At 37.3% G+C, this 25589-nt stretch overlaps 1 protein-coding gene across 1 annotated transcript in view; it reads left to right on the forward strand.

Annotated features, from left to right (window-relative positions):
- LOC144971847 (uncharacterized) overlaps positions 1-5415 on the forward strand; it is an 11123-nt gene extending 5708 nt beyond the window's left edge. The window contains exons 3-4 of the mRNA XM_078912923.1: positions 1396-1509; positions 4793-5415. Of these exons, the coding sequence (XP_078769049.1) occupies positions 1440-1509; positions 4793-5415 (693 nt within the window). The 5' untranslated portion in view covers positions 1396-1439. The remainder of the gene's footprint in view (positions 1-1395; positions 1510-4792) is intronic.
- The last annotated feature ends 20174 nt before the right edge of the window (positions 5416-25589 follow it).

Consider the following 25589-nt stretch of genomic DNA (forward strand, 5'->3'; position numbering starts at 1 on the left):
TTTAATCTGTTGTGTATGTTTAAAAGTCTCAATATTGTATGGACGTTTGGTGCACCAGCAGTTAGGTTGTTCCAGTTGAGGTACATTTTTTTTTTTCATCAAGAAGTCAGTGGTATGTGAGTGTGTAGATATGTCTTTTATTGTGTCTTTTCCTTTAAATCATCTTTGGGTGATTGTATTTTAATTCAAATTAGAAACCACATGGTGTCTCCTGGTGCAGCGCTGATGGTTTTCCTCGGATCCGCGGAAATCCGCGATTTTGGAGTTCAGAGGAGGAATTTCATCCTTTTTAAAATTACATTTTCTGGAAACAATGTGCTAGCAATGAGAGAGTTGGTGTGTGGTGGAACACACAGGTGCAGTTTCCCACTCTCCAGAGTTAGCTAGAGTATCAATGATAGTCTATCATCTCAATTGCTCTAAAAGTGGGGTTTAGTGCAGTAGAAATGGGGCTTTAAGGCAATCGTTCAACATTTTTTCACTTTTTGTCACCATCAGCACTGATGGTGGCGGATCCCTTTCAGGCGTCTGTATTTGTGTGAAGATTTAAATGACCTAATATTGGACTCTGGGGTGAATTGCTGTTAACATATACTCATATTTTTTTATAGGCTTCTTTGGCCCAAAAGTGTTGCTGGCACAAAATTCTAAAATCTATTGAAAACTGTCCTGATTGTTGTGTTGTCATCGTCCTTTTCTGAAATACCTTTACGTGTCTCAAGCTTAACATTGTATTATTACTCGCTATTACCCGTTCATTGAATTGAGTTTTTCTTTCTCAAACAGTTTGTCAGGTCGTTACACATGTACACTACTGGGCAAATGGGACCTAATATGAATTCTAAAATTGAAATTGGAAAATAATATCTCATACTTTGCATTATAGAACGAATATTGATGACACTCGGCCAGACCTGGCTACTTGAAAATTTTAAAATTCGTAATTTTTAGGAGATAAAAATTGTAGTCACTATAGTTAACTTTAAAAATCAACCATTTACTCAGACAAGTATTAAATAACACTTCAACATCCTTACAATTATCTAGTATCAACTGGCAGCAACTTTAAATTTCAATAAGGTTTAATGACTTAGAAATGTTCATGAAGGTCTGAAATTGGAGCCAAACTCAGCTCTTTGTTATTGTTTTTAGTCTGCTAGCTGGATGAATAAAGTACAGATGGGTGTAAACATACTACATACTTGGAAATTTAACAACCTGTTAAAAAGGAATCGAAGAGGGCAAATTTAAATCACTCACAAATTGTTAAAAAGACAGCAACGTTTGCTGGTCTACAACACTTGATCAAAGTTATGTACTAACATAAATAATAGTAATAATAATAATAATAATAATAATCACAACTCCTTTGATTTCTTCATGTGTTTATTCCAGCTGGCTATGCAAATCTGGCTACAGAATTGACTGTCAGTCGAATTATGGAGATGTTGAGTAATGACACAATGGAAACGGAGGAACGACTTGGTGCTCTTCTGGGTATCAAGTCTGGTAAGAATATCGACCAAGATTTTTTGTCAATTGTATATAATTGGATGTTTGGTAGATAAGTTTGTGAGAAAATGGATCTCAGCTTAAATGAGGAAAAAAATATTGTCATTACAAGAAAGAAAACTATACCACCTTGTTGGTAAAGTTCTGAAACACGTAAAGTAAAGCAATTTAAATTATATCTTGGCATCATCATAACAGCCAGTAGAAGATATGAATCTGAAATGAAATGCTGGATTGGTCAAACGAAAGCAGCCATCCAAATCATGATCGACTTTTTCCAAGACAGAAACATATGTCTAACACTTTCTTCTTCTTCTTCTTCTTCTTCTTCTTCTTCTTCTTCTTCTTCTTCTTCTTCTTCTTCTTCTTCTTCTTCTTCTTCTTCTTCGTTCCTCTGATGGACATCTATATCTGCTATGAAGTCTGTGGTCCGCTTTAGGTCCTCAGCCTCACCATAAAGCTTTGTGTTGAGTGTTGTAGGGATGACCCAGTGGTTCGAACGTTGCACGTTGTATAATGGGCAATCCATAAGCACATGTAAAGTGGTTTCATGGTCGGTTCCACATGGGCAATAAGGGGTTGTTCCAATACCTAGCTTTGTAAACATATGTCCTCTTAGTCTATTGTGTCCTGTTCGGAGGCGGAATAGGGTGACTTGGCTACTTCGCTGAATGGCATGGATTGGATCCTGCTTGTTGTGTTCCAGGTGTGTGTCATTCCTTTCTTTGTCTATTTTTAGCTTTGTTATTTTCTTTTTCTGATGGTAAGTGATTGACGACTTTGGTTGTTCCTTTTGGGCTCCTTCTTTGGCCAGTTGATCGGCAATTTCATTTCCATATATACCTACATGACTTGGAATCCACTGCAGCACAATTTTTCCTGTTTTATCAGATAAGCCCTCAAGGGCCTCCACAGTGTGTGCGGCTTCAGAGTCCTGGTAATTTTCAATAGACCGGAGAGCATCATCAGAGTCTGTCAAGTAAACCACATTTTTCCTGTATATTCTGTGGTCTCTGGATAGTTCTTTTGTTGCATTGAGGATGGCTTTTTCTTCAGTTTTAGTACTTGTGCACATTGAACCCACTGATACAGATATTTTTGTTTCTGTTTTATCTGTCCAGTGTATGAGTGCACCAGCACCTCCATTCAGTGTATAAACTCTTATCCAGTTGGTCATTGGGTATGTTTTATCGATCATCTTTAGGGTTTGAGCATTGTCATTATTGCTTCAAATGTTTTTCTTGTTGATGGTTATGAATTTTTGTTTCTTTTTCCACGGTGGTGGTTTGAGATTTAAGACATTGATTTGGGCAATATCTTCCTTTGGTGTCACTTTATATTTGCTCTCTAGTTTTTGTCCCAAGGCGATGAAGTTTTCCCTTTTGAGTCGATTCTCTTTCTTTTCCATTGTACTTGGATGCAGTGGTTGGGATTCCATGAATTTTATCTTTGAGAATTGTGTCATTATTTTAAAATTTCGTTGTTCTTTGAGAGGTTTTATTCCTGTGTGGGTTTCCATCTTGTGAATTGGTGTTGTTTTCATTGTTCCAGTGATCACGCGTAGGCATTGGTTTTGGACTTTTTCAACCTTTTGAAATTGAGCCTGTGAGCACATTCCCCATGCCGATATGGCATAGTCTATTGCAGGTCTTACATATCCAAGATATGTCTTCTTCAGGACGTTTGAGTTGGTTCCCCATTGCGTTCCAGCAAGTTTTCGGAGAAGCTGCATTCTCTTGTACCCTTTCTGTTGACTTTCATCTATTTGATGTTTCCAAGTGAGTCGAGGGTCAAATTTCACTCCTAGATACTTAGGCATAAGGTCTTCTCTCAGAATCTTTCCATCCAAAGTTAATCGCATAGATTGCTTTTTGGTTGATAAGCTGAATGTTGTGTATGTGGTTTTATCAGCATTTACTCTCATACCCCAGTCTTTTGTCCATTTGCTCAAAGCATCAAGAGTCATCTGTTTCCTGGCCTTTGCAGTACCAATATTTCTTTCAGTGCATATCAGTGCAAGGTCATCTGCATACATGGCTGCTTTTACTCCTCTGCATTTAGTTTCGCAGATGTCATTGATAAATACGACAAAGAGGGTTGGTGAGAGAACCCCTCCTTGTGGTACTCCATTTGTCATGTTCGTCTAACACTAAAAAGGAGGATACCACGATGCTATTTTTAAGCCTATTGACATACTCATCTGAATCATGAATGCTGAGCAGGCAGAGACAGATAGTAAAAAGAATGAAGGTGGTTGAGACGTGGTCATTATTATCTCCTAGATGGTTCATAACAAGAAGGCCCGTAACAAGAATGCTGAGGATCCCCTGGCAGACAGAAAGTTGAATACAGAAGTGTTGGAGAAAGCTGAATGCTCATGTTCATTGATGAGGAAGAAAAGAAGATGGGCAAAATTCTTGGAACATATGCAAATGAAAGGGTTGAAAAATTTGATAATTATGGGAAAGCTAGAAAGAAAAAGAGCACTTGGCAAGCAGCCACACAAAAAATGGTGGACAGTGTGACAGAATGAGTGACGACAGAAAGGAACAATGACAAGTTGCAGAAGATGCAGCAAAGAGTGAAGTGGAGAACCTCGATCGCTAATGCAGTCCCTTCTCGACGGTGTACCCAGTGGGGATGTTCCCAAACTCAAATCCTACTTTGACAAGTTGTACCTGAAGATGAACACTTCAAAAAATGTGGCTACAGCATTCCGTTTATGCATTGGCTGGCACACTGTAAACTGAATGTCCTCATTGGGGACTAGCTTCTCCCATATGAGCCGAATCCGAAGTACCTGGGGGTTACGCTGGGCCTTATCTATCGGGTCCATCTCAAAGGTGTGGCCCAGAAGATAGAGAAATGTAAGAGTCATCTGATGAAGCTGGTTGGAACAACTTGGGGTGCATTCGATTTCTCTTTGAATGCGACCTCATTGAAATACATTTCTCTGCCATCTGTCTTATTTTTATGTGATGCACTTATGTTTTTATTGTTTTTGTTATTGGCAGAAGAAGGGTTCTGAGCCTGAAATGGTCCGTATTTGGCAATTTGTTCTTTTTTGTAGCTGTTATATTCATTTTTGTTTATTAATTTTTACAGTATGTCAGATTAGTATCACTTTGGTTTAAACTGTAATGCTTTTTTGTCATAAAAAGTTTTATGCTTTTCTTAACCTGTCATAGATTTTTATTTTTATTTATTTTTATTTTTCCTTATTGATGACTTGTTTAATGATATGATAAATGGATTTTTTAAAATGATTCCTATTTTGCAGAGCCCAAGGATATTGATGTTAAAGACTCTTGCAATCCTCTTGATGAGAGATTCCATGTGGAAATTGATGTTGATCAAACGACTATTAATTGTGTTGAATTGCCTCAAATGCCTGAAATTTCTGAGAATGACACCAAGGATAATTGTTTTGAAAAGCCCTCCACATCCAAGAATTTGCCTGATAATGGATATGACACAGATGGAAGAGAGAAAATGCTTCGAAAAGTTCACACAGGAGGAAAAAACGCTAAAGAATTACGTTTTCAGACAGGTTTAGAAAGTTGCAAAAAAAATATTTTTGGGAAAATTGGAGGTCCTACTGGTGGAAAGACATGTAAAAATAAGTTTGCAGCGAGAATAAATATTTTATCTCATACAAGAAAAAAGCCATATAAATATAAGTCTCTTACTTGTGGAAAAGCATTCGCTCGTAGTTCAACCTTGCACAATCACTCAAAAACTCTTACAGGTGAGAATCCATACGACAAAACGTTTGATCATTCGCCATATAAATGTCTTCCTTGTGGAAAAGTATTTGCTCTAAGTTCAAGCTTGCGTCGTCATTCAAAAACCCATTCTGGGGAAAAGCCATATCAATGTCTTACTTGTGGAAAAGCATTTTGAAGTTCAACTTCTGATCACCCAAAACCCATTCTGGGGAAAAGCCATATCAATGTCTTACTTGTGGAAAAGCATTTGCTCGCAATTCATCCTTGCATCTTCATATAAAAACCCATACTGGCGAAAAGCCACATCAATGTCTTACTTGTGGAAAAGCATTTATTCAAAGATCAAACTTGCGTGTGCACTTAAAAACCCATTCTGGAGATTGGCCACATCAAGGTCCTACTTGTGGAAAAACATGTAATCAAAGTTCCACCTTGTGTAATCACTCAAAAACGCATTCTGGGGAAAAGCCATATCAATGTCTTACTTGTAGAAAAACATTTGCTCACAGTTCATCATTGCATAGACACTCAAGAATCCATTCTGGAGAAAAGCCATATCAATGTCTTACTTGTGGAAAAACATGTAATCAAAGTTCCACCTTGTGTAATCATTCAAAAACGCATTCTAGGGAAAAACCATATCAATGTCTTAATTGTGGAAAAGCATTTGCTTCCAGATCAGGCTTGTATGGTCACTCTAAAACCCATTCTGGAGAAAAGCATACTTGTGTTACTTGTGGAAAATCATTTACTCATGAAAGAAACTTGAATAGACACTCGAAAATTCATTATTCAAAACAGCGGAAACACAATTGCTTACAGTTTTGCATGAACCCTCAAAACCCCATTCTGGGGGAGAGTAATATTATTATATCTACAGGTGTGAAAAGACAAGGGAAAAATGAAGTGCTACAAAAAAATAAAAAATAAAAATAAAAATTAGAAGGTTTGAGGAAAAGCAAAGAGTTAAAGTTATAATAAAACTAAATATTCATCATCAGACCTTTAGTTGCATTTTTAAAATGTATCATTCTCATCTATTAAAATGTGGATTCAAAGTTGTCACTCCCTCCCCACCCCCTGTTTGAAGTGAGACCCACTTATTTAAAGACAGTATTATGATCTGTTATAAAAAGCTTTCAAGAACAATCGAAAGACAATGCAATTTTAATAACATGTGATTTGTGATATTGTATGCATATTGACCAACGGAGGGCAGCCTCACAATTGCCCAGTAATTGATGATGTCAGTGACTGTTTTGTGGATAACTTTTCTTTTATTCTTGAAGAAATATGCTCTGGACAAAGTGTCCAAATTAAATACCTATTTGTGAAAAGACATTGAAAATTATAGTACATTTTAAGTCCTCTTACATTTTAAGTCCTCTTACACTTTATAAAAGAAACTAAAGAATAGTCCCATTTTTTTATCAAATGGAAAACATTTTAATTAAACTAGAACATCAAATAATGAAGAATATAAGGAAATTAGTTTATGATTAACATAGAGGCACATAATTGTCTAAGGTACCCAAATCGAGGATAAAATTCATACATATTTCAAGGAGGCGTGTGAAAATATTAAAAGGAGACTTTTAAACGGCTTAAAGGAGATGACATTTAACAGCTTATATGCAACCTGGATTTCGGGAACAGATTGCTTAGCCATAATACAGGATGAAGTATCTTCATAATCTCAACAATCAACATCACTGATAATGCCATCACCTCTAAACCGGTCATCAGACCTGACATCACCCATAAAAGAGAAACAAGAGACAACACTGGCAGCAGAAGCTGATACACTACCAGTACCCGATGAATGAATGGTAACATATTTAAAATTCATCCTTTTGTTATTATTATATACAAATTTTGACCTTAAGTGAAAGTTTGACCACGCCAAGTGACCGACCTTGGGAGATCATTCCACAAGGTCGAAACTTTCAGCTAAGGCCTATATTTGGATTATGATAACTCATAACAACTTACTCTGAAAATTTCGATCTCGTAGTTTTGATCTCCAAATAAGCTTAGTGACATCTGTATTTCATTAGCTCTTGGTCAGAGTTGCTGTCACAACCTCCTGTTGTGATAATGCTTTAGCCGGATGATGATAGTCTTAGTAGAATAACAACCCCAAGTGACCACTAGGGCACTAAGTCTTATAAACATTCTTGTTTTATACTTGTACTATTGAAAAGGTATCAACGATGAATAGTAAACTTGCACCAACAGCTTTATGTACGATATATTATTATTATAGTAGTGGAATGTAAGGTACTAAGTTCACTAGTATTATACACTAGTATGTTGAGGTGTTGTGTAGTGTTAGCCATCCTTCATTCAAAGTGTTGCTACCAGTAACGGAGGTGTCAAAGCAGTTTAATAATAACAACGTTTTAAAGGATAAATTTATTTAAAGAATTAAGCTACATTCACGTTATGGAATTGATAATGGTGGATAATAAAATGGAAGAAGTTAATAGGAAATATATGTACTTTAGTACATGTACTTTAGTGGTTGAATTTTTAAAAGAAATAAGGGTTGTTTTTTATTTTGACATTTAATCAATTCGTCATGAAAGAAAAAAAAATAATCCTATCCTCTAACCATTCGCACACCTTCCAGTTCATAGCGGTCACAACAATTAAAAAGAACAAAGAAGCACTAAATAGACAAGTTTGTGTCCATGCATTAGTTAGCTAGATGTCTTTCCCCACCAGCACTGACACAAAAAGGGTGACACTTGTAACGTTGAGGTTTCCGAATGTGTTGTTCGGAATGCGATTGTTGACATTGATGTTCTTAGGTAGTTTCACATGGTGGAAGGGCAATGCTTGAATCTATCATGTGTGCCGCTTTTTATCGGTCAATAGAAATACACTCTTTCCGCCCATCAATGTTGACAATGAACGATTTGTCCTCATTAGTGATCACTTCATATGGTTGTTGTATTGGCCTCCGATGAGAGTCACGACATATGAAGACACAATTGGCAGTCTGGAGAGACATATTTGAAGAACAAGTACAATGCCATGAAGTTTGGACTGGTGCAAATTGTTTTATTTTATCTCGAAACAAAGAGAATTTTTTCACTTATAGAGCGTTGGTCTATATTGCAGTCAGCCGGGAGAAAGTCACCAGGCACAGTCAGTCTGAGTCGGGTTCCTTACCTCCCATAGTGGGCAGGGAGGCACTTACTGTGTCTTCTATCCCCCTCTATCTGTTTTCCAACGTGCTTTCTGTCTTTGTCTTGGAATGAGATTACTTAGTTTTGTCCTGGCCCTGGCCGGATACCCTGACTGGGAGAGAAACAGTCAAATGTGAGTTTTGGGAGATGATATTTTTTTCCTTGTAAATCATCTCTCTGTTATGCACTGTATTGTTTTATTTATGTTTTACACATGATTTGCAAGCATTTGAGTGTATCTCTCTTAATTGGGGCCTGTGCTTGTGTCTGGATAAGACTTTTAGATGATCTCAAGCTAAGTACTTTGATAGTGTGCTCTTGGAATCCACATGTTTCCTGTTTGAACAAATTCCCCTCTGTCTGTCTTATTCTTGGATGCTTTCATTCTAATTCTAGACCTTTTTACTATCACATTTTCTTCCTTTTTACTGGCGCTGATATGACGTTAATGTTTGCAAGCGCCGTAAAACCCTTAAAAACAAAAAACAAACAGCACAGTCAGTGGCTCTCCATAAACCAGTTCCGCAGATGACGTGCATAGGACCTCTTTCGTCGCTGTCCTCAAGCTAAGCAAAACCTAAGGAAGTTCGTCAAACCACCCAGGACCATCGAGACAGGCCTATAACGATGATTTTAGTGACTGATGGAAACGTTTAACTAATTCATTTGACTGGGGATAGAATGTGGTCAAATGATGTAATGTAACTCCCAAGTTGTTCCGCAATATTTTTTCCCCATAAATTAGAGGTAAACTGAGAATAACCTCTGTCTGAGGTAATGTCCTTAGACACTCCAAAACGTGAAATCCATCATCCAATAAAACTGTCATCTGCATTTTTTGCCAAGTTGGGGCCTAAAAATTGCCAAAATTTACTAAAATAATTCCCAAAATTTGCCAAGAAATTTGCCAAAAAGACTCAAATTTGCCAAATAAATTGCCGAGCAGAACTAAGCCTCCCGGTAAAAATTAACCCCCTATATGGAAAAATAAATATGATATTTTATTACACTTAAAGGAGGCTTTATTATTTTCCGCACTGTAATGCGATTTATGCGCCCAAACTTTCAGACAATCACACTCAGACACACAAAATACACACAGACACATACTGTGGAATAGAACACTTACACTGGCAAACATTCAACTCAGTCACACATAAGGCCTACTCCCTCTCATTCACAGTATAAGTTTTATCAAACTTTCACACCGACAGACTATCTCAAACGAACACTTTCTCTCAGACTCATCAAAGGCCTAGTTTTCCTTTACGACTCAAAAAAAAAAAAAAAAAAAAGAGGCATCACTGAACTTATTGTAGTAAAGGAAAATTAGTCCTTTGATGTTGTCTTTTGAGAGTCTACGCCTTCTAGAAGACAAAACAAGATTATATAAAGAAAAACTTCGTTCAGCATCTGCTGGCGAGCATGTTGAGAAGGCATACCGGGATGCTAAGGCAGCGAGAGCTGGAACATGATCTGCCAAAGACTTCCAGAAAATAGTCAGAGTCATATCATTTATTCCAGTTTCAGACTCTCTCAAAGCACTGGGCCCCAGTTTCTTAATAAATCTAGTCAACTCGTGCTGAGGAAGATGACAAAAATCAGGAATTGCAGTGTATGCAAATACACTGCGAGGCATAAGAGGAATGTTCTTTGGACTGAAAGTCCTAATTAATATCCTTTAAAAAATTCCAAGCCGGGTCGCCCCTCAAGGGACATGTATTTTTGAAGCTTGGGATATGTTGCCTGATAGGCATCAGAAATACGATGTCTGTCTTCTTCCTTCTCTCTGCTGGTGAAGCAATGAGGGAAGAACTTCTCAGCTTCAGCCATATTCATCTCTTAGCCGGTGTACAGAAACTCCAGTTCCTCATGTGCATCCCAAACATATGGAGATGGAGAAAGAAAGGGAAACAGGAACATAATAATACTGAGATTCACAACACATATTGGGCAATAAACACCAGTAAATTAACTGTAAGCTATATGATCTACCCACGATACATATTGTTTCCCGCTGCCATCTGTCATTTAGATGGTCTGCCCTCCAATACCAACCGACACCTATTCCATTCGCTTCATCACAAATAACGGCGGAGGTCTGCCAATCAAATTTTCTTTTACTTGGATGGTCCGTTCTTGCACTTCTCTGGGCATGTAGATCTGCTGCAGTGTCGTTGATGTTGGAATGGCACCTCCATTGACAACCCGTTCATTAAAAAATTTCCGAACAGCATCTGTTTTTAACAAGGGTATGTTGGCTGCTGCACACATAGCCACCCACTCCTTACAGATGTCATTCTTCTCTGTGGATTTATTTTTTTTTAATATGTGAAAAATCAGTACAGATAGTGATTTTAACTTGAGAAGTTACAAATATTTTGCACAGGAGGTGCACTCAGAAGGACTCCCCTAGCCTACTTGTACTAGCTCAAGTAATGAGAAGAGTTACAGTAACACAAACATAAAAACGTCGGAGGGGGGGGGGGGAGACGAAGAAGAAGTAGAAAAACAATAGAGGCCCACATAGATCTAGTGCTTAGGTATAAAATTTACTTAGGCCCTAACCTAACTCTAGCTTCTACTTCTACTAATTTCCAGCTAAATTAATTAGATAACTCACCTGATGCCGAAATGGTAGACGAAAGCGGCTGTACATCATTATCCAGGATCTTCTGTCGCTTGGCTGGACCACTGTTTATTGCTGCCACCCGTTTCATAGAGTTTTTATGCTTCGTGGTTACCTCGTGGATTGAACCGACGAATTTCTTTTGTGGTAATAAGCACAATGTTGCAAGAGGTGCAGAATAAGAGCTGAGCAGTGACATGTGTCCAACTCTTGAACTCATGATCGGCAGATTTGTGCCACACTTTGAGTCTTTAGTCGAAGATTTTTTAAGGAAACGATCCACGATGGAAGTTGGAAGCTCGATATGACTTTGACTTTAGATGTGAGTGTGAGCAGCGATGTTACCACGATGTTACCAAGAGTCGACTCGGAATATCTGTCTACAGTTATTCAGTCTGGTCACAATACCTATAATAATGGAGTCAACAAAAGTTGAGTCGCTGTAAATGAGTTCATCTACAACACAATTGGTCGAATTGTGAATTCATATGAGTGATGAACTTCCAGTTACCAACAACACGGTTTTTCTTTTTTTTTTTTCTTCTCTTCTCCCTCTTTTTATCCCCGCCTTTCTCTATGGGAAAAAATCGTATTAATCTTTTGGTATTTTCTTGTCTCCTTCATCTCCACTTTCTAGTCCCCCCCCCCCCCCCCCCCCCCCAACCGTTCTCCTCTATCCCTCTCCACACTCGGATTCCCTTAGATCATTTTATATTGTTTGTATTTCCTTCTTTCTTATTTTGTGTACTCAGTATTCCATCTCTCTCTTTTTTCGGACTAGTATTATCACTGTACGGTGAAAATAATAAAGGAGGCTATTTTTACCATATATGTATCAGACAATTAGAAGCACTATCACCAACAGAGTCCCTAATACCTACTAACGTAAGCACTACTACCCACTAAGATTTTTTTTATAAATATAATTTTACGTCCAACTACCAACCATGGGTCCTGTTAGCTCAATGGGCTGCACAAATGCTCGTCATTACAATCTGTGGTTCGACTCCCCGTTGTGACATTTTTTTCCCCCCAGATTTTAGGTATTTGTTATGTCTTAATTTGGGCAATCGTTTTTATTTTTTGTTTGCCTAAATATTTTTGTTGTTAAATTTAAAAGACAAAACACATTTCTTCTTTATTGGCCTTTTTTATTTAATCATTGGGATGAAAGCTGGATTGTATTACTTTGCGGAAGTTGTTTTTTTTTTCTTTCATAAAGCACCTATGAATGTCAACAATGGTGACAACATTAAAATGTCTATCTTCATTTTTCACCTAAAATTTCTGGCTTTAAAAAGATTGTGATATAGGATAAAGCAGATTAAAAATTCACGTCTTTTATCATTACAGTTTTTTTATTTCACTCGTTTTATTAAAACCTGGTATTAAAACTTGCAAAATGACCCATGGAATAAAATCCGTATCTAAAGACAACTCAATGGAAATTATTATCTTTTAGTTTTATATTAGATACGTCATCATCGTGAATTTCATGATACAAGATAGCTTGTCTAAAAGCAATTTTGATCTTATGTACCCTAAGATATCATTTTCACCTTACAGTACAGTGACAATAACTTCCAAGATATCACCAGAAGGTGAAAATAGCAGCTTCCTTTTATTTTCTCTCCCCATTCTCTTTATCCTTGTCTTTCTGTCGTTATAATTTGTTGTTTTTTTTCTGTCTCTTTCTCCTCCACTTTCTATTTCGTTCCCCCCCCCCCCCAACCCACTACTCTCTCTCTTTCTTTCTCTCCCCTGTCTCATATATATATATATATATATATATATATATATATATATATATATATATATATATATATATATATATATATATATATATATATATATAATATATACTGATAAGACGCAACCTTGTCTTACTCCCTTCTCGATGTTAAAGAAGGCCGAGGTGAGGTCATCACTGAGTAAAACATCACGTTCGGGGTGTGATGCGGATGTTGGGATGCCGACCGGAGGAACATTTGATCCGGATGTTGCTTCAAGAATAATCCCATCATTTAAGGCACTGGGTATCAAATCTCCATTTGTTTCATAGTTCTGCTCCTCTGAGGGGCTCTGTGCCTGTTGTGTCAAAGAACGGGACTGAGACTGACCAGGACTACCCAGAATGTCTGGTGGAATAATATAGATTTGATCACTCTCATCCGTGATTGTCTCAACATTACTCGCACACTCTTTCCAGGATGACAGAAGAGACGCAAGATATTTATGTTTGTCCAACAATTCTTGTTTGCCAAGTACACTTAAGTACATGGCCAGTTCGTAACAAAATTTTGATGTAGAGAAGATAGCCTCAGCCTCAGGATTTTTTGTATTGTATCGACGAACATTTAAGTCTACCACAGAACAGTCCATAAATTTCATATATAGGTCGTGTACGTATTGTGTCAAAAAATCGATGTTATCGCTGAGCCCCATCTGAAGTCTCAATGTCTGCTTAATCTTAGAACGGAAACTCTCCAGGTTATTAGTTGTATTCGCATGAAGCTTCATTCTATCAACATTTTTTATGTAGCGCAGATTGTGGATTATTCCACCAGTTTTGGTTGAAATATATTATTGACGGCTCTGGAAGCAGCTGACTTTTTATATCCTCATACTCAGTCTGTGACTCTGTTATCACCTGCCTCGTGAAAAGCTGTGAAATTTCATTAGCCATCTCTGTACCTAACCTTTTCAGATGACGCGACACCGCCAGGTAAATATGGAAGTGGCACAAATTAATTTGAGCATCAGGAAAGACCACCCCGATTGCATTAATCTCTGAGAAATCCCTGTCGATTACGAAACAATATGTTTCAGAAGAGTCAGACAACTCAGATGGAAACCTGAGAATCGCTTGGAGGTGAACACTGCCCTCATTTTTCACAAATGCATGAAGGATAGGGAAATGACTGTCAGCAATGGCATTAAATACTTGTTTGTCTTGTAAGTAAAATCGAGGATTAACACATGTGGAAAACGGTTTAACATATCAAGCATCTCCCTAGTGAAGAAACGGATAGTTTATTGTGCCATCAGACTGGTCCACCATCATTTTTAATCTTGTCCAGGAGCTCATCAACCAGAACTGGGTCTGAAGAGGCTCCCTTGAGTTTCCTACGCAAATTCTTAACGTCTTGAGAACACATGCGAATCCCTTGGCTCTGTTTACTGAGTTTCAAAGTTCTGCTCCTCTGAGGGGCTCTGTGCCTGTTGTGTCAAAGAAGAGACTGAGACTGGCCAGGACTACCCAGAATGTCTGGTAGAAGAATATAGATGTGATCACTCTCATCCGTGACTGTCTCAACAATACTCGCACACTCTTTCCAGGATGACAGAAGAGACACAAGATATTTATGTTTGTCCAAAAATTCTTGTTTGCAAAGTACACTTAAGTACATGGCCAGTTCGTAACAAAATTTTGATGAAGAGAAGATAGCCTCAGCCTCAGGATTTTTTGTATTGTAACGACGAACATTTAAGTCTACCACAGACCAGTCCATAAATTTCATGTATAGGTCGTGTACGTATTGTGTCAAAAAATCGATGTTATCGCTGAGCCCCATCTGAAGTCTCAATGTCTGCTTAATCTTGAACGGAAACTCTCCAGGTTATTAGTTGTATTCGCATGAAGCTTCATTCTATCAACATTTTTTATGTAGCCCAGATTGTGGATTATTCCACCAGTTTTGGTTGAAATATATTATTGACGGCTCTGGAAGCAGCTGACTTTTTATATCCTCATACTCAGTCTGTGACTCACCTGCCTCGTGAAAAGCTGTGAAATTTCATTAGCCATCTCTGTACCTAACCTTTTCAGATGACGCGACACCGCCTGGAAAATATGGAAGTGGCACAAATTAATTTGAGCATCAGGAAAGACTACCCCGATTGCATTAATCTCTGAGAAATCCCTGTCGATTACGAAACAATATGTTTCAGAAGAGTCATACAACTCAGATAGAAACCTGAGAATCGCTTGGAGGTGAACACTGTCCTCATTTTTCACAAATGCATGAAGGATAGCGAAATGACTGTCAGCAATGGCATTAAATACATGTTTGTCTTGTAAGTAAAATCGAGGATTAATACATGTGGAAAACGGTTTAACATATCAAGCATCTCCTTAGTGCCTTGAGTTCTGCTCCTCTGAGGGGCTCTGTGTTTTGTCAAAGAAGAGGACTGAGACTGGCCAGGACTAACCAGAATGTCTGGTGGAAGAATATAGATGTGATCACTTTCATCCGTGATTGTCGAACTCGCACACTCTTTCCAGGATGACAGAAGAGACACAAGATATTTATGTTTGTCCAAAAATTCTTGTTTGCCAAGTACACTTAAGTACATGGCCAGTTCGTAACATAATTTTGATGAAGAGAAGATGGCCTCAGCCTCAGGATTTTTTGTATTGTAACGACGAACATTGAAGTCTACCACAGACCAGTCCATAAATTTCATGTATAGGTCGTGTACGTATTGTGTCAAAAAATCGATGTTATCGCTGAGCCCCATCTGAAGTCTCAATGTCTGCTTAATCTTAGAACGGAAACTCTCCAGGTTATTAGTTGTATTCGCATGAAGCTTCATTCTATCAACATTTTTATGTAGCCCAGATTGTGGATTATTCCACCAATTTTGGTTGAAATATATTATTGACGGCTCTGGAAGCAGCTGACCTATTATATCATCATACTCAGTCTGTGACTCTGTTATCACCTGCCTCATGAAAAGCTGTGAAATTTCATTAGCCATCTCTGTACCTAACCTTTTCAGATGACGCGACACCGCCTGGAAAACATGAAAGTGGCACAAATTAATTTGAGCATCAGGAAAGACCACCCCGATTGCATTAATCTCTGAGAAATCCCTGTCGATTACGAAACAATATGTTTCAGAAGAGTCATACAACTCAGATAGAAACCTGATAATCGCTTTGAGGTGAACACTGTCCTCATTTTTCACAAATGCATGAAGGATAGCGAAATGACTGTCAGCAATGGCATTAAATACATGTTTGTCTTGTAAGTAAATCGAGGATTAATACATGTGGAAAACGGTTTAACATATCAAGCATCTCCTTAGTGCCTTGAGTTCTGCTCCTTGAGGGGCTCTGTGTTTTGTCAAAGAAGAGGACTGAGACTGGCCAGGACTACCCAGAATGTCTGGTGGAAGAATTTAGATGTGATCACTTTCATCCGTGATTGTCGAACTGCACATCTTTCCAGGATGACAGAAGAGACACATGATATTTTGTTTGTCAAAATTCTTGTTGCAAGTACACTTAAGGCATGGCCAGTTCAAACAAAATTTTGATGAAGAGAAGATAGCCTCAGCTCAGTGATTTTTTGTATTGTAACGACGAACATTTAAGTCTACCACAGAACAGTCCATAAATTTCATGTATATGTCGTGTACGTATTGTGTCAAAATATCGATGTTATCGCTGAGCCCCATCTGAAGTCTCAATGTCTGCTTAATCTTAGAACGGAAACTCTCCAGGTTATTAGTTGTATTCGCATGAAGCTTCATTCTATCAACATTTTTTATGTAGCCCAGATTGTGGATTATTCCACCAGTTTTGGTTGAAATATATTATTGACGGCTCTGGAAGCAGCTGACTTTTTATATCCTCATACTCAGTCTGTGACTGTTATCACCTGCCTCGTGAAAAGCTGTGAAATTTCATTAGCCATCTCTGTACCTAACCTTTTCAGATGACGCGACACCGCCTGGAAAATTATAAAAGTGGCACAAATTAATTTGAGCATCAGGAAAGACCACCCCGATTGCATTAATCTCTGAGAAATCCCTGTCGATTACGAAACAATATGTTTGAGAAGAGTCATACAACTCAGGTGGAAACCTGAGAATCGCTTGGAGGTGAACACTGTCCTCATTTTTCACAAATGCATGAAGGATAGGGAAATGACTGTCAGCAATGGCATTAAATACTTGTTTGTCTTGTAAGTAAAATCGAGGATTAACACATGTGGAAAACGGTTTAACATATCAAGCATCTCCCTAGTGAAGAAACGGATAGTTTATTGTGCCATCAGACTGGTCCACCATCAATTTTAATCTTGTCCAGGAGCTCATCAACCAGAACTGGGTCTGAAGAGGCTTCCTTGAGTTTCCTACGCAAATTCTTAATGTCTTGAGAACACATGCGAATCCCTTGGCTCTATTTACTGAGTTTCAAAGTTTTGCTCCTCTGAGGGGCTCTGTGCCTGTTTTGTCAAAGAAGAGACTGAGACTGGCCGGACTACCCAGAATGTCTGGTAGAAGAACATAGATGTGATCACTCTCATCCGTGACTGTCTCAACAATACTCGCACACTCTTTCCAGGATGACAGAAGAGACACATGATATTTATGTTTGTCCAAAAATTCTTGTTTGCCAAGTACACTTAAGTACATGGCCAGTTCGTAACAAAATTTTGATGAAGAGAAGATAGCCTCAGCCTCAGGATTTTTTGTATTGTAACGACGAACATTTAAGTCTACCACAGACCAGTCCATAAATTTCATGTATAGGTCGTGTACGTATTGTGTCAAAAAATCGATGTTATCGCTGAGCCCCATCTGAAGTCTCAATGTCTGCTTAATCTTGAACGGAAACCTCCAGGTTATTAGTTGTATTCGCATGAAGCTTCATTCTATCAACATTTTTTATGTAGCCCAGATTGTGGATTATTCCACCAGTTTTGGTTGAAATATATTATTGACGGCTCTGGAAGCAGCTGACTTTTTATATCCTCATACTCAGTCTGTGACTCACCTGCCTCGTGAAAAGCTGTGAAATTTCATTAGCCATCTCTGTACCTAACCTTTTCAGATGACGCGACACCGCCTGGAAAATATGGAAGTGGCACAAATTAATTTGAGCATCAGGAAAGACTACCCCGATTGCATTAATCTCTGAGAAATCCCTGTCGATTACGAAACAATATGTTTCAGAAGAGTCATACAACTCAGATAGAAACTGAGAATCGCTTGGAGGTGAACACTGTCCTCATTTTTCACAAATGCATGAAGGATAGCGAAATGACTGTCAGCAATGGCATTAAATACATGTTTGTCTTGTAAGTAAAATCGAGGATTAATACATGTGGAAAACGGTTTAACATATCAAGCATCTCCTTAGTGCCTTGAGTTCTGCTCCTCTGAGGGGCTCTGTGTTTTGTCAAAGAAGAGGACTGAGACTGGCCAGGACTAACCAGAATGTCTGGTGGAAGAATATAGATGTGATCACTTTCATCCGTGATTGTCGAACTCGCACACTCTTTCCAGGATGACAGAAGAGACACAAGATATTTATGTTTGTCCAAAAATTCTTGTTTGCCAAGTACACTTAAGTACATGGCCAGTTCGTAACATAATTTTGATGAAGAGAAGATGGCCTCAGCCTCAGGATTTTTTGTATTGTAACGACGAACATTGAAGTCTACCACAGACCAGTCCATAAATTTCATGTATAGGTCGTGTACGTATTGTGTCAAAAAATCGATGTTATCGCTGAGCCCCATCTGAAGTCTCAATGTCTGCTTAATCTTGAACGGAAACTCTCCAGGTTATTAGTTGTATTCGCATGAAGCTTCATTCTATCAACATTTTTTATGTAGCCCAGATTGTGGATTATTCCACCAGTTTTGGTTGAAATATATTATTGACGGCTCTGGAAGCAGCTGACTTTTTATATCCTCATACTCAGTCTGTGACTCACCTGCCTCGTGAAAAGCTGTGAAATTTCATTAGCCATCTCTGTACCTAACCTTTTCAGATGACGCGACACCGCCTGGAAAATATGGAAGTGGCACAAATTAATTTGAGCATCAGGAAAGACTACCCGATTGCATTAATCTCTGAGAAATCCCTGTCGATTACGAAACAATATGTTTCAGAAGAGTCATACAACTCAGATAGAAACCTGAGAATCGCTTGGAGGTGAACACTGTCCTCATTTTTCACAAATGCATGAAGGATAGCGAAATGACTGTCAGCAATGGCATTAAATACATGTTTGTCTTGTAAGTAAAATCGAGGATTAATACATGTGGAAAACGGTTTAACATATCAAGCATCTCCTTAGTGCCTTGAGTTCTGCTCCTCTGAGGGGCTCTGTGATTTGTCAAAGAAGAGGACTGAGACTGGCCAGGACTAACCAGAATGTCTGGTGGAAGAATATAGATGTGATCACTTTCATCCGTGATTGTCGAACTCGCACACTCTTTCCAGGATGACAGAAGAGACACAAGATATTTATGTTTGTCCAAAAATTCTTGTTTGCCAAGTACACTTAAGTACATGGCCAGTTCGTAACATAATTTTGATGAAGAGAAGATGGCCTCAGCCTCAGGATTTTTTGTATTGTAACGACGAACATTTAAGTCTACCACAGAACAGTCCATAAATTTCATGTATAGGTCGTGTACGTATTGTGTCAAAAAATCGATGTTATCGCTGAGCCCCATCTGAAGTCTCAATGTCTGCTTAATCTTAGAACGGAAACTCTCCAGGTTATTAGTTGTATTCGCATGAAGCTTCATTCTATCAACATTTTTTATGTAGCCGAGAGTTGTGGATTATTCCACCAATTTTGGTTGAAATATATTATTGACGGCTCTGGAAGCAGCTGACCTATTATATCATCATACTCAGTCTGTGACTCTGTTATCACCTGCCTCGTGAAAAGCTGTGAAATTTCATTAGCCTTCTATGTACCTAACCTTTTCAGATGACGCGACACCGCCTGGAAAATATGAAAGTGGCACAAATTAATTTGAGCATCAGGAAAGACCACCCCGATTGCATTAATCTCTGAGAAATCCCTGTCGATTACGAAACAATATGTTTCAGAAGAGTCATACAAGTCAGATAGAAACCTCAGAATCGCTTGGAGGTGAACACTGCCCTCATTTTTCACAAATGCATGAAGGATAGGGAAGTGACTGTCAGCAATGGCATTAAATACTTGTTTGTCTTGTAAGTAAAATCGAGGATTAACACATGTGGAAAACGATTTAACATATCAAGCATCTCCTTAGTGAAGAAACGGATAGTTTATTGTGCCACCAGACTGGTCTACCATCATTTTAATCTTGTCCAGGAGCTCATCAAGCAGAACTGGGTCTGAAAAGCTCCTTGATTTTCCTACGCAAATTCTTACGTCTGAACATGCGAATCCTGGCTCTGTTCAATGAGTTTCAAAGTTCTGCTCCTATGAGGGGCTCTGTGCTGTTGTGTCAAAGAACGAGACTGAGACTGGCCAGGACTACCAGAATGTCTGGTAGAAGAATATAGATGTGATCACTCTCATCCGTGACTGTCTCAACAATACTCGCACACTCTTTCCAGGATGACAGAAGAGACACAAGATATTTATGTTTGTCCAAAAATTCTTGTTTGCCAAGTACACTTAAGTACATGGCCAGTTCGTAACAAAATTTTGATGAAGAGAAGATAGCCTCAGCCTCAGGATTTTATTGTATTGTAACGACGAACATTTAAGTCTACCACAGAACAGTCCATAAATTTCATGTATAGGTCGTGTACGTATTGAGTCAAAAAAAATCGATGTTATCGCTGAGCCCCATCTGAAGTCTCAATGTCTGCTTAATCTTAGAACGGAAACTCTCCAGGTGATTAGTTGTATTCGCATGAAGCTTCATTCTATCAACATTTTTTATGTACCCGATTTGGATTATTCACCATTTTGTTAAATATATTATGACGGCTCTGGAAGCAGTGACCTTTATCTCATACTCGTCTACTCCCTGCTGTGAAAATTAATTTATCCTTCAGTCCACTTTAATGAGGACACGCTGGAATAGGAAGGGCAAAATATTTGACTCAGGAAAACACCCGATTGCATTATCCTGAAATCCCGTGTACGAACATTGTTTCAGAAATCATCAATCATAAACTGACGTTGAGTAAACTGCTCTTTTTAAAATTCTCTATCAACATTTTTTATGTAGCCAGATTGTGATTATTCCACCAATTTTGGTTGAAATATATTATTGACGGCTCTGGAAGCAGCTGACCTATTATATCCTCATACTCAGTCTGTGACTCTGTTATCACTGCCTCTGAAAAGCGTGAATTTCATTAGCCTTCTGTACCTAACCTTTTCAGATGACGCAACACCGCCTGAATATGAAAGTGGCACAAATTAATTTGAGCATCAGGAAAGACCACCCGATTGCATTAATCTCTGAGAATCCTGTCGATTACGAAACAATAGTTTCAAGTTTTCTACAGAGTCGGTGACCCACCGACGTACCACTCCTCTCTTTCCTAAAGTGAAGTTGGAAATTGCTGTCATCAATTTGCATTTAATATCTGTTTGTCTTGTAATTAAAATCGGATTAAACTTGAAAGTTTACATATCAACAGTCTCGTTACCAGAACGTTAGTTTCTGTTGCAATTACTATTTTTATGTCGGAGCTTTACTAATTGGTCAATGCTTTCCCTTGGTTTCCTACACAAATTCTTAACGTCTGAAACAATGATCCGCTTGGTTTGTTAATGAGTTTCACATGTTGTTTGAGGTCGTGCTGTTGTGTCAAAACGGACTGGATGGCGATTGTTCGGTAAAGAATTGTTGTCACCATTGCCTCAAAATACTACAATTCAGAGACAAATGACACAGTTTTGTTATGTGCGAGGTTGTGGATTTTCACGTCACACTTGTCTGCTCTTAAAATATTTGATCATCTAGAAGCAAGCTTCGCTATTTAACCTTATTGTACGGACTTGTCTAGCACTAGCCCAGCCTGGGAAATTTCATAGTATTCGATGTCTTGATCAAAAAACTGTTTTAGTACTCACCCGAATCAGTTGCAAATTAATCTGACACGGAAAACCTCTCCAGAAATATGAAATCTGAGCTCATCTCCATTGTTTTACGACGATATGATTTATTATTATAGTTATTTCGTTTTTATGATAGGTGCTGCCAGCACGACCTCCGGTAAACCCCATTCATGATACTTAACATCATGAAAAGGCAAGATCATAGTCTCGTCACACTCATTTCACTGCAAATTGTGCACGCCTCCATTTGTTGAATCTTGTCGATTTTGCTTTATCTTGTCAGTGTCTGTACAGATACGAGTTCGTCAAGTTTCTAAAATTGAATGTCTTTTGATAACACAGTTTCTGTTCTGTTTGTTGTCATGTCTCAGTGGTAAAATATTCGACTATGCATAATATTATAGTAGGCCCATGTTTCAGTTACTATATATTAACGTTTTTAAAGTATGATGTGAATTTAATTAAAAAATTCAGTGATGTGCAGTTACAAAAGGATATGAATATTTCTAACTTTTATAATTGTCATTTAGTTTACGTTTCCAAGTTGATGGCTTGTTATCTATTTCTGATAACAGATTGGCTCGTAAAATTTCCTTCCAGCAATGGTAAAGTTTAATTTGTACTTGCGTCTGGTTTGATCCATAAGATATAGATCAGATGTTGCTCGTGGTTTATGTGTGATATTATATGTAGTCCGTTTTCATATTTGGAGTGTTGGTGGTGATGTGGGGCGTTGAGTGTGATGTTAGATACAGCTATGCTTGGTTTGTAGTGGTGACACGGAATGTGGGGGTATCAGTGTAAGCAGCCGCCCACAATTGCCGTTTGATCCACCAATTTGTCTCAAAATAACTAACAATATCAGGAGAGCATATTGACATCAGTTCTGTCTGAATTGCGAGGTTGAGGTAACGTTCTTCACGCTCACAGCTTCGCTGCTCCTTAAAAAGATTCATTATGCATTCCAATTGCTTAGAAGACAAGCTTCGCTTTTGAAGGGCCTTCTTGGCGGCAGCTGCTGCATGGAAGGCACATAGACGCACGGCAGCCTGGGGAAAGACACTTTGTACTGCAGTTATTTCAGACATGTCCTTATCCAAAAACACTGTCTTTAATACTTCACCCGGAAGCAGCTTTCAAAAAACAATAAGGCACAACGCAGAAGTTCACAATTTTCCCTTCTCAGAAATGCATGAAAAACTGGCCGTCCATTGCCATTGTTGTCGACGATAATGATATTAAATAAAATATAGTTATTTCGATTTGTATGATAGGTGCTGTCCATCGCAACGACCTCCGGGAAACCCTATTCGATCATTAAATATCAGGGGAAAGGGGAAAAAAGGAAAGAAAATTTTAAGTGTCAATCTTACCCACTGCAAATTGTGCACGCCCTCCATTTGTTAAATCTTGTCGATTTCTGTTTTTAATCTTGTCAGTGTTGGTAAAGATGACGATTTAAAGGCAAACGTTTTAAAATTGGAAATGTCTTTTGATAACACATTTTGTTCTGTTTTGTTGCTTTGGCCCAAGTGATTTAAAAAAAGTATTCGATTATGATAAAATATTTTGTAGTGGGGCCCCCAGAATTTTTTGTTACTATAAATGAAAAAAAAATTTAAACGATTTTTTTTAAATGAAAAAAAAATGATGATAAAATTTAAATTTAAAAAGAGAAAAACATGTGGGGCCCGTTAAAAAATAGAGATATAAATATTTTATAACTTTTTAAAAATATGTCGGGTTCATAAGTTTATTTTCCCAGGCAGTTGATGGGCTTGGATGATTTTTTGTAAAGGATTGGATCGAAAAATTTCCCATTAGGCAACTGGTAAAGGATTTTATAATGTAGTACGCGGGCTTGGGTTTGACCCTTAAAGATTATACAAAAAGTTAAAAGCCCCGGCTTTTAAGGGTTTGTAGATATAATATTACAAAGCCCCAAAAGATAAAAATTTAAAATTTATATAAAAGGGGAATAGAGTGATGGCCGCCCCCGGCAAGATTGTGGGGAGAAAGTGGTTTGGGAATGGGGGGCCCTATCGTTTTATAATAAGGGGTAGTGACGAATGTAGAACGAAAAGTATTCAAAATTAGAAATTAATTCGGGGGGGAAGGTATAAAAGGAAAGACGATCTAATATTAGAAGTAAAGTTTTTAGGCCTACCCAAATTTTAACTGGAGTGGATTTAATTAGGTTTTAAAAAAATAAAAATTTTAAAAAGATAATTGTGAAAATCTTTACTGTGCACCCCCCCCCCAAAGTTTAAAAAATACTCTTTAAATTTTGGGAAAAATAGATTTTACAAAAGGAAGTAAATTTACTATCATGATATCTAGCATTAATCCCTTGTTATGATTTGTTCTACAAATTAAAAATTTTTTAAATTTAAAAGCATGGAAATGTTTAAATTAAAGAGGTATTGAATGGGTGACAAAAAAAGAAAAATTGTGTTAAAAATCTTATGATGAACAAAAATGCAAAGGATTAAAAAAAATTTTTTTTGGTTTAAAAAATGGGGATGGAAAAAATAATTTTAATATGAATTAAGGTTTAATTTTAATAAAAAAATAAAATGTAAAAGGAATTGACATTTCAAATTATTAATTAAAAGTGAAAATTTTATAACAAAAATAGTAAAAGGAAAAAATTTTAAAAAATTAAGGGTAAGGGATTTATCCAAACAAAATTAAATTTTTTTAAGTTTTTCAAAGTTTAAAAAATTAAAAATTTTTTAAATTTTTTTCCGTTTTATTTTGGATAATTTGCAGGGGGAAAAACTTTTAAAGGGGGGTTAAATTTTACCTTTTCAACTATTTTGTATTCAATCTTAATTCTTTTAAATTATTGGTAATGTAATAGAAATTTTCCGTAATGGTGTATGTGTAACTTTATTGTGTTCAAATTTGATGTCAGGGGTCATTAAATCTGTTGGACTTTTAATAAGACCGATTCTGTTTTGACTTGTTTAGTTGAGGATTGATTGAGATATTAATTTATTTTTGGAATATGTGTGGGGTTGTTGTAGATTCCAATGCTGTACTTCATAGAACTCATACAGCTTCAATGGATTTAAGTTGTTGAATCCTCATCAATTTTATTTAGCATGTTTGATATTCATGTATTCTTAATATGATATACTTCTAATTAAATCATATCGTTCCAATACCTTGAATGGATTTCCAATTCTGAAAATTTACTGAATATCTCGTAAGGCTACCTTTTCACCAATTAATACCTAGTCAAATTATATTACCAATATATAAAAATATTATTTAACAAACTATAATATAATCATGTTATAAGAAATTCTGTTTGTAAATCTTTTTCCATAATGGTTAAAAGTATATTTTAAACGTGTTGGAGGTTCCCTTAAAATTTTCTTTGATTATAAGGAAATTGCTTGTTCTTTTTTTTAATTCATTGTCTCTATGAATTACACATTAGCTTTTTGATAATTGTGGACCAAATTAGCCTAAATTCAAAATTTCTCATAACTTCATCCAGATCCTAGAATCTGACTTCGATTTTGATATCGATTCCTAAATTTGCAATATCACACAATTTTGACCTTTGCTTCAAATAAACTCCAAAATAATGATACTACTGGTGAAAACTCTAATTGAAACTCTAATGATGCCGTACATCCTATCAGATCAAAAACTTTTATGAAATGATTAGTTGTTCCATAAATTGATTA

The sequence above is a fragment of the Berghia stephanieae genome, chromosome 4, assembly GCF_034508935.2.
Source record: "Berghia stephanieae isolate SIO BIC M18660-M18661 chromosome 4, UCSD_Bste_1.3, whole genome shotgun sequence".
In the NCBI taxonomy this organism is placed as follows: domain Eukaryota; kingdom Metazoa; phylum Mollusca; class Gastropoda; order Nudibranchia; family Aeolidiidae; genus Berghia; species Berghia stephanieae.